Source organism: Phyllostomus hastatus, unplaced genomic scaffold, assembly GCF_019186645.2.
Source record: "Phyllostomus hastatus isolate PE091 unplaced genomic scaffold, TTU_PhHast_1.1 phas_contig_86, whole genome shotgun sequence".
Taxonomy (NCBI): domain Eukaryota; kingdom Metazoa; phylum Chordata; class Mammalia; order Chiroptera; family Phyllostomidae; genus Phyllostomus; species Phyllostomus hastatus.
The window spans coordinates 94,395,019-94,404,991 of NW_025333977.1; the positions used below are offsets into that span (position 1 = coordinate 94,395,019).

The 9,973-nt window shown below is 33.6% G+C and overlaps 1 protein-coding gene across 1 annotated transcript in view; it reads left to right on the forward strand.

Annotated features, from left to right (window-relative positions):
* The window catches only part of PIGX (phosphatidylinositol glycan anchor biosynthesis class X), a 32,702-nt gene extending 22,966 nt beyond the window's left edge, over nt 1-9,736 (forward strand). The window contains exons 5-7 of the mRNA XM_045851913.1: nt 3,851-4,064; nt 5,713-5,813; nt 8,505-9,736. Coding sequence (XP_045707869.1) covers nt 3,851-4,064; nt 5,713-5,813; nt 8,505-8,648 — 459 coding nt within the window. The 3' untranslated portion in view covers nt 8,649-9,736. The remainder of the gene's footprint in view (nt 1-3,850; nt 4,065-5,712; nt 5,814-8,504) is intronic.
* The last annotated feature ends 237 nt before the right edge of the window (nt 9,737-9,973 follow it).

Below are 9,973 nucleotides of genomic sequence, written 5' to 3' on the forward strand. Positions count from 1 at the left end.
GGGGAGGGAGGTATAAGGATATAAATGGTAATGGAAAAATATTGATTAAAGATTAAATTAAAAAAAAAAATCAAAGGAAGCCCTGGCTGGTGTGGCTCAGTTGGTGGGAGTATCATCCAGTAAAACCAAAGGTCATAGCCCTGGCTGGCATAGCTCAATGGATTGAGCGCAGGCTGCGGACCAAAGTGTCGCAGGTTCGATTCCCAGTCAGGGTACATGCTTGGGTTGCAGGCCATGACCCCCAGCAACCGCACATTGATGTTTCTCTCTCTCTTTCTCCCTCCCTTCTCTCTCTAAAAATAAATAAATAAAATATTTTAAAAAAAACAAAGGTCATGGGATCAGTTCCTGGTCAGGACACATACCTAGGTTGTGGGTTCTATCCGCTTTCGGGGTGCATACAAGAGGCAAGCAATCGATGTCTCTCTGTCACATTGATGTTTCTCTCCTTTCTTCCTCCTTCTACTGTCTCTAAAATCAGTAAGCATGTCCTCCTGTGAGATTAAAAAACAAAAGAGCCCTGGCCGGTGTGGCTCAATGGGTTGAGTGCTAGCCTGCGAACTAAAAAGTTGCTGGTTCAATTCCTAGTCAGGGGATATCCCTGGGTTGTAGGCCAGGTCCCTGGTTCAGGGTGTGTGAGAGGCAACCACCATTGATGTATCTCTCACACATCTGATACGTCACTGTTTCCCTCCCTCTCTTTCTCCCTCCCTTCCCCTCTCTCTAGAAATGAACAAATAAAATCTTGAGAAAAAAAAAAAGGAAGGAAGAAAAGAAAAGAAAGAGAAGGAAGGGAGGGAGGGAGGAAGGAAGGAAGAAATCAGGAGAAGTCTTGGCAGCAATGGAAGAATTAGGAAAGATCACCAAGAGCAAAGATGTATCATTAGAGACCATGGCTAAGATATCCATATCTTTGTATTCCCAAATACTGGGTACAGATTTGAAAGTTGGACAGTGATGAATGCTGATAGGAAAAACATTGATTCATTTGAAATATATGGTGTTTGAGGACAACTCTACAGATACCCCTGCACTGCCAGAAGTATAAAACAAGTGGGTCTATTGCAAATTAAGCTTGAATCATCTCTGGAGGCAAAAATGACAGAACTGAAAGTGCCCTACTGTGGGCACATTATGAGAAGGCAGAGTTTTTTTGGAAAAGACAGTAATGCTGGGGAAAATAAAAGGCAGCAGGAAAGGAGAAAGGGCAAATGAGAAATGGATTGACTCCATAAAAGAAGCTGTATGTGTGACTGTACAGTAACTGAGCAGGGCTGTTGAAGACAAAACATTGTGAAAATCACTCATTCAGAGGTCACCAGGAGTTGAAGCTAATTCAATAGCATGTAACACACACAAAACAGATTTAATAGTTTCCTAATAAAATTCTTGTGAAAGTTAAAGGATATAATGTATATTAACTACTTTGTGAAATGCTTCCTAATTGTAAGTACTCAAAGAAAGGTACCTTTATTGATATCAGGTCACATATACACCTTTGTAGACAAGATAGAAAAATTTGGGCTGTGTTATTTTGGGTTGTATCCTGTACTGAAAGAGTTCGTTTAAAAATTTCTAGTGGAAGGTCTCTAGTAATATTCCTTAGGACTTTTCTCTTGACCTTCCAATGTTGACAAAAAAAAGTCAACATGTTTGTCCTTAGATTAAAAATACTGAAGACATAGTTACTATGTTCATAAATATTAGATAAAGGTTGGTTAATAGATTGGGATTTCAATTAAATCTCAACAGTCTAAAAAAAATGGACTGTAGCCAGAAAGATAAAATTTAATAGAGATCAATCTAAAGTCCTGCATTTAATTGATTGAGTTAATTACTTGAAAAAGTAGGATGGAATTTACCTAAAGTTTTCTGCAAAAAGTTCAAATGAAAAACATAGGGATGAGTAAGTAGAGCATGAGGTCACTGAAACTATTTTGTATGATATTGTAATAGTGGATATGTGTCATTTTACACTTGTCAATCCATAGGCTATACAAAATAAAGAGTGAACCCTGACTTTAAAACTATGAACTTTAGTTAATAACATTATCAATATTGGGTATCAATTGTAACAAATGTGCTACCAGTGGTAGCACACATAAAATAATTACTAAAATTCTGTGGCACACCAAAAGATATATTAAATTTTTTGCCAGTCTGACAAAATATAGGTATAATTTTGATTCATTCACACTGGGCAGTTCTTGTTGTGTTGGCTGTTGTCATTTTATTTTTATTTGACAACGTAAGAGAAAAGAAGTCTGTGCCCCTGACTAAATAGTCAGGTGTTGCATGTTTTAAGAATTCTTGTGGCACACCAGTTGAAAATTACTGTACTACACCCATGTTAATAGTAGAGAAAATTATGTGACTGTGTGTGGAGGGTGAGTAGGCTATATGTGGATGCTGCATTTTCTCATTTTTTCTGTAAGCCTAAAACTGCCCTAAAAAATAAAGCCTATTAATTTTTTAAGAGTTTATCTATAGCTAGCTAGCTAGATATCACACTGAAATAGGGCTGCTACAAAGCTAATGTAATTTTTGGCTAAAGAAGGTAATATTGTTACCCTAGTTCCTGAGTATTTCCAAAGGTAACTAATATAAATGGTTTGGAAGCCATGTCGTGAGAAAGGGGGAGAAAAATGTAGTAGAGGCAGCATGATGGAGGACTTTTGATGTTTAAGGACCCTTAGTGAAATGAGGAACAGATTCATTGCAGATATTGTAAGCAAGGACAATTGGTGAATGTTATAGACCAGATCATCAAGTTTCTACTCATAGGAAGAGAATAACATTAAACCTTTTAACATTAGATAAAATGAAATAACTCAGTCATTGAAAGTAATCAAGCAGTTGCTGGACACTTGAAAAATATCCTTGTTGGGACAGTAGTTTAATTTGATCACCTCTTGAGTTTCCTTATGACTCATAAGATTATATAATCCCGTGACCTTTGCCACTGAGTTCAACAACGTCTGAAAAAAATACAGCAATTTGTGTCATTATCAAACAGGAGCATTAGGATTTTTGCTGTGATGGGAAGAAGTTAATGCTGCTTTGTTTTCTGAGATATGTCAGGGCTTTGCATAGATAATCTAGAGAGAAGTTGTATGTGTGAATACATCCATATGCAAACACAGGTATGTATATAATGCCTACCTACTTGTATCAATATGTGTACATATATAGATACATATGTAATACACAAACATGCATATTATACTATAGGGCTAATTTCTTCCACATGTACATTTTTACTTTTAGTGTAGAATACTTACTTTAAAATGGTTTTTACTATATTTTTTCTTATAGGAATTATTACCATTTTTTCCATTACCTTTTCATAACTAGTATAGAAAGAGTGCTGACCTTTGCTTTGACTTCCTGACACAGTGCTTTATCTCACTACCATCTTACCTGCTTCCCTGAAGAACAGGAAATTACTAGAAGGATACCAATCATTTTAACCCAATATCGGGTTAACTTTTTTACATAATGGTTTTCATACTTATCAAATAATTCTATATTTATTCACAAAATTTTTCTTAGTGCCTGTTTTATCACCTAAACAAAGATTGATAAATTACATAGAAATAATTTTTGTTAGAAAATTTTGCATCTCAGTGTAATTTCTTCACTTTGCTTTTAATAAAATTTTATTAAACATAGATCATCATGTCTTGTGTTTTCTTAAAGTTGAAGATGGAAGGGCAATGGGATTGTTTATAAGAGGGATGAATTTGACATTTCTCTTCACCTGTATAGCAGTCTTCTGGTTTTATTTTTGTTTTTGAAATCTTCATTCATTTTTTTTCTATTGGGTTAATATTTATTTTCTTTTTGACAGGCAGTGATGGTTTCAGAAGATTTTAATATAGAAGCTCCCAACTATTTGTCTGAGGAATCCGAAGTTCTCATTTATACCAGACAGGATTCACAGTGCATTGATTGTTTCCAAGCTCTTTTGCCTGTGCACTACCGCTATCATCGGCCACATAGTAAAGATGGAGAAACCTTTATTGTAATCAATAACCCTGATTTACTCATGTATTGTGACCAAGGTGAGGGTTGCACATGTTTTCTGAGGGCTGAAAATAAAACTAAAAGTATGGTGGCAGGTCTGAAGTCAAGGGATAACAAAACGTGTTTCTTTTTTCTTTTTAACTTTTTTATTATAAAATAAAGCACAATATAAAAAACTTCACAAATATATAGTTTAGTGTATTATTATAAGGCAAATATCCTTTGACTACTACCCAGGTCAAGAAATAGAACTTTGCCAGCCACCCCAGCAACAGTTCATGTATGCTGTCTCCATCATAGCCACGTCCTGTCTTTTAAGACTAAACCCACTATCCTCACATTTAATCACTTCCTTATACTTCTTTATACTTTTGTCACCCACATGGGCATTCTTAGACACTAATTTAGTCTTGCCCATTTAAAAAGTTTTCTCAGAGTTGGGATTTTGGTGACAGTATTCATGTAGTTCATCTGATCTCTTTATTTACTGGAAATTGGCAGCTGGCTCCAGAAGTGTGATCAGTTCAGGTTTACTTCTTTTGGCAAGACTGTGGGTGGTGCTATGTTCTTTTATGAGTAGATATATAATGTCTGGTGTGTTTCTTTTTTCAGACATGGTCCTCATTGCCTCTTGGCTGCTTTCCATGTATTTGTGCTGGCATTACAGGACTACAGCTATTGTTTTTTTGAGGGGGTACTTTATCACCTAGTTTTGCTATAAGCATAGTCCATGAGTTTTTCGTTCTGTGTGTAGTTCTGTATTTATGTGTAGATTTGAATAAATGAAAACAAACTATGCTTTCACCATTTTTGTTTTTCTTAGAATCAAGACTAAGAAATTCCTTTCAGATTTTGGTTCTTTGTGTTTCCAAATTGTGGCTGATTAGAATGTTTATATAAGTCACTAGTATGATTACTAAAGACTGACAGATAGGAAGTGTTTAATCCATACATTTGCTGCCATCATATGTTTCATAATGAGAAAATAAAAGTGTTCAACTGTGTGAGCTTTGTTCATCCAACCTAGCTTTCTGTTTCTATTAGTAGTACCTTAAAAAAAAAGTTTTTATTTTAGAGAGAATGGAAGGCTGAGAGAGAGAAAGAAACATCAATTTGTTGTTCTACTTATTTATGCATTTGTTGGCTGCTACTTGTATGGGCCCTGACCAGAGATCGAACCCACAACCACAGCTTATCAGGACAATGCTCTAACCAACTGAGCTACCTGGCCAGGGCTTAATTATACCTTTGACATATCCAAAGTAAAGTTTGAAAAGAATATGCCCTCTGAGAAAGAATCTGGGGTTCTGATATTGTTTTGTTTTTTAGTCTGAGTGCTTTGTATATGGATGTGTTTAATCTTGGAAATTTATTGAGTTGTATGCTTAGGTTCTGTGCACTGTTCTAAGTATGTTTTATCTGCTTCAAGAAATAGTTTAAATTAAAAAATTTGTAAAGTAGTCCCTAGTTTAATGAGATTTGTTAAGAAGTGATTTTATAATTTCTCACACATTCACTTAGAATAGGCTATTAAAATAAAACAGCATGTAATAGATGGATCCAAATCCTGTATGTTGCGTATTAAAATATTTGAATACTTATATACCAACATGACTGATTGGCCTCTGGACTAGCCTCTAGTCTAGATACAGGTTTTCTGATACGATCTTCTACCACTTTTCTCAGAGTTTCCAATTTTGAAATGCTGGTCTCAGTCAAAAGTGGCAGCTCCTTGTGCTTTGAAGAGTAAGGATATTTGCCAGTGGGACAATATGAAATATAGATCAGTAAGTTAATATTTTATGTTTTTAGATCATACTGCCTCATCTAAAATTCTTTCTGTAATGTTTCTGCCACATCTAAGGGATTAGAATTTTATGTTCTACCATAGAAAACTAGGGTTTTTTTTTGTTGTTGTTAATGTTGTTTCTTTGCTACTGATTGCAATAGTGGTTTCTCCTTTATAAAGAGTCATTGAATCATTTACTTTGAGGGCTGGTAATTATTCAGCATTAATCCCATGCCTCATTGGTCCAGATCTTAAGTGTAGCTGATAGGCTTTTTAAAGATGTGGAATGGCTAAAAAAAATAATAGTATGTCCATCTGGTTAAAACTTTAGTTTATTTAGAAATTTTTATTAATTTTTTGAACAGCAAAATAAAGTAGTTAACTTCATTGTGTTACACAGAACAAGTGAAAAAAGGAAAATAAAACTTAAAGTAGAATCATTCCTACTATGATTAATTTTTAGACAGTTGTATTACTATTATATATTTATTATTTTATTTTTATTCTTTTTCAGAGAGAGGAGAAGGGAGGGAGAAAGAGAGGGAGAGAAACATCGATTGGTTGCCTTCTGTACATTCCCCAACTAGGGACCAAACTGGAAACCCAGGCCTGTGCCATAACGAGTGACCCTTCTGTTTGTAGGATGGTACCCAGCCAACTGAACCACACTGGCTAGGGCACTGTTATATATTTAAACCTAGGCTGTTTGAGACCATTTTTATAGTTTTGACCTCCTAACTTGTTTTTAGTTATTAAATTAGGTAAGTATTAATAATTGATTAACACTGGTTTTGTCTAAGAAGTCTACAGTTTTCTCCTTTATTTCTTAAAATTATTTTAAAGTATTTTATTTATTTATTTTTAGATAGGGGAAAGGAAGAGAAAGAGGAGAGAAACAACAATGTGTGGTTGCTTTTCGTGCACCCCCCACTGGGGCCCTGGCCCACAACCTAGGCATGTGCCCTATTTGGGAATCCAACCAACAACCCTTTGGTGGATAGGCCTGTGCTTAATACACTGAGCCACACCAGCCAGGGCTCTTTTTACCTTCTTTAGTTAACATAGTCCACTTCTTTTCTCTCTTCAAAGTGGTTAAGTCTTTACAACACCTCCAGTCCCTCTCCTCCTCCTAGAAGTCAGGAGGTGGGACTGAGAGTTCCTACTCTGTTATCATATGGTTGGCTCCACAGGCAACCAGCTTTCATCCTTAGGTGCTTTTCGAAAGTGACTTCATCATCATAAAAGACACCATGGTCACTCTCAACACTTAGGAAATTCCAACAGTGTGGGGAGGTTTGAGCAAGGAAGGAGAATGAAAAACTAAATATGTATTTCTTATTATATAAATCACAGTATCACATGCTACTTGAATTTTTTCGAATTCCAAAATACATCTGGAGAATTGCATTAGATTTTCTTGTGTGAATAAAGAGTATGATTAGTGTTTATACATGATTTATTAATTTTAAAAATTGGTGATGTGCATTGCTGTAAAATAAGTAATTACCCTGTTAAAACATTTTTAATTCAATTCCATTTAAGACTGTGTAACTTCAAATAAAAGGTCATAATTAAGCAGTTTGATACTTTTAACCCTGACCTGTGTGGTTTGGTTGGGCATAGTCCTGCAAAGTGAAAGGTCGCCAGTTCAATCCCCAGTCAGGGCACATGCCTAGGTTGCAGGTTTGGTTCACATCCAAGAGGCAACTGATCAGTGTTTCTTTCTCACATTGATGTTTCTCTCCCTCTGTTTCTTCCCTCCCTTACCCTTTCTCTAAAAATAATTAAATAAAATCTTTTTTAAAAAGTAGTTTGATTTTTTAAATTTACTTTGTGTTACATTTCTTATTTATATATAGCAGAAAATAGGTGACCGTTACTAAGGTGATGATCTATACCAGGACTTGTTTGTTTAAGATGCCATTTTTTGAAAGATAATTTTCAAATAGTACTTTGTTACAGATTGTGTTGGTAACATAATCTTTTTTGTATGTGAAATTATAATCTAGGTATTTATAAAAAGAAGCCAAAAATAAATATATCCCCAAATTACCTAATTTTAATGTATTTAAAAACCCATTTTTAAACCATAAGATTTTCCAAAGTTTCTAATTGAACCCTTTATGTTCAAAACCAAATAGAAAATATAAATTAAGTTGAACATAGGAGCACTTTTTCATTGCTAGTCATTATTACAACTATTTGATATTGTGTTAATAGTAAAGGATACATTCAATTATATAATTTTTGAACAACAGACTTTTAAAAGCTATTTAGGGAGAGAAACAGCAAAACAAAATGAATGGATACTTTAGTTTTATTGTTTTAATATTTTTCCTTTAAGGCATCAACTTAGAATTCTATAATTTAATATGAAACATATTATATTGATTAAAGAGGTGACATTGGGATATAGCCTGCATTTTTTAAAAAAGAATATACTCAGTTCTATGTAAAAGGTACAAAAAGTCAAAACTAATGAGAATTTAAGAATTATTGTGGGAGATGAATCTGATTTTATTATACTAAATGAAATGTTCAATCCAAAAGAATCAATCAATAATGTTACATATAGTGTAGCATTGGCTGAAAGATATTTTTTTAAAAACTTAAAAACAAAGAAATAGTGATCTCACTTATAGCATGCATTTTAAATGTCTCTAACTTCTCTCTCCATCTCTCTTTATAGGTATATGAAAATGTGACTTTACAGGTCCCAGTGGGACTGACTACACATACCTTTTTAGTATGTTCTGCGACTCTGCTTGTTACCATCCTTTGTTCTACTTTGATCCTTGTGGCTGTCTTCAAATATGGCCATTTTCCCCTATAAGTTTTAGGCAATTAAATGCTTCCCATAAACTTAAGTAAAACCTAATTATTTGTGACTAGAAATGTTCTTCTGGAATTGTCATTACTTTTGTCTTTTGTCTTCATTTTTGGACAAAATTATATTTACTAGTAGAAATTTTATAGTATTCTCAACTAATTCCAAAATGTATTGTGCTCTGTGTTGATCTTTGATAATCTTCAAGCATCTAGTGCCAATAGAGGAAAGTTAATTCTGTTAAATTACTATTTATTTTGTGAGAAGTGACTTTATCTTCGTTTGAGTTACAAAAATGAGTACTTTATGTATTAGAGATAAATTACTCTCATTTTGTGAATAGGAACATTTCAATTTAAGATAAAAATTGAGAAAGTCATTATAAGTAGCATAAAATAATTTGGATGAATGATTTTATTTAAATGTTAATTTTATGAGACTATTGAAATCATCTAGAGTTTCAAAGAAAATTATTAAAATAGAATAGCTTAGAAAATATATCAAAATTGATTATTCCTCAGAATATTTCCATTCTCCTTTTATATTTTACATTGCTTTTGAATATAGGAATTGTCAAAGAGCTTGGTACTAAGATTTAGTTGTGATTTAGTGCTGAATTTGTCAGGAAGACAGGTCAGAAAGTACATTTACAAAAAATCTTTTGTATCTTCAAGTGACCTTCTTTTTTTAAAAAAGGTCTTGATTTAGAACCAAAGACATGTATTAATAAACACAAAAATCTAAAAAGTTTAAAATAGTGTAGTATATTGTTCTGTATATAAAATTTATTGATACAATCTTGGCATTCTGTACTTACATGTATTACTTTTCTACATTTTTAATACTCATATCAGCTTCTTCATTAAGTTTAATTGTGACAAATTTGTGCTGTTCTTAGTATTTACAGGACATTTGACTTTACTGTTTTATTCTTGTACATAAAAAAGTGCAATATAGAGATACTGGGTTAGCTAAAAAATTCATTTGTTTTTATCCATAAGATGGCTCTACTAGTGCTTAGTTATCTTTAACTTCATTCAAAACAGTTTTGTTACATTGTATTGTGATAGCTGTTGTATAAGTATACATTCTTAAAAAACATCAAAATTGGGGAATTTTTGTGTAGCCATTTTAATACTGAAAATGGAAGAAAATACGGAACATTTTTGGTATGTTATGTTTTATTGTTTCAAGCAAGGTAAAAATATAACTGAAACTCATAAAAAGGATTTGTGCAGTGTATGGAGAAGGTGCCGTAACTAATTGAACATGTTAAGAGTGGTCTGCCAAGTTTCGCGCTGAAGATTTCTCACTGCGTGGTGCTCCATGGT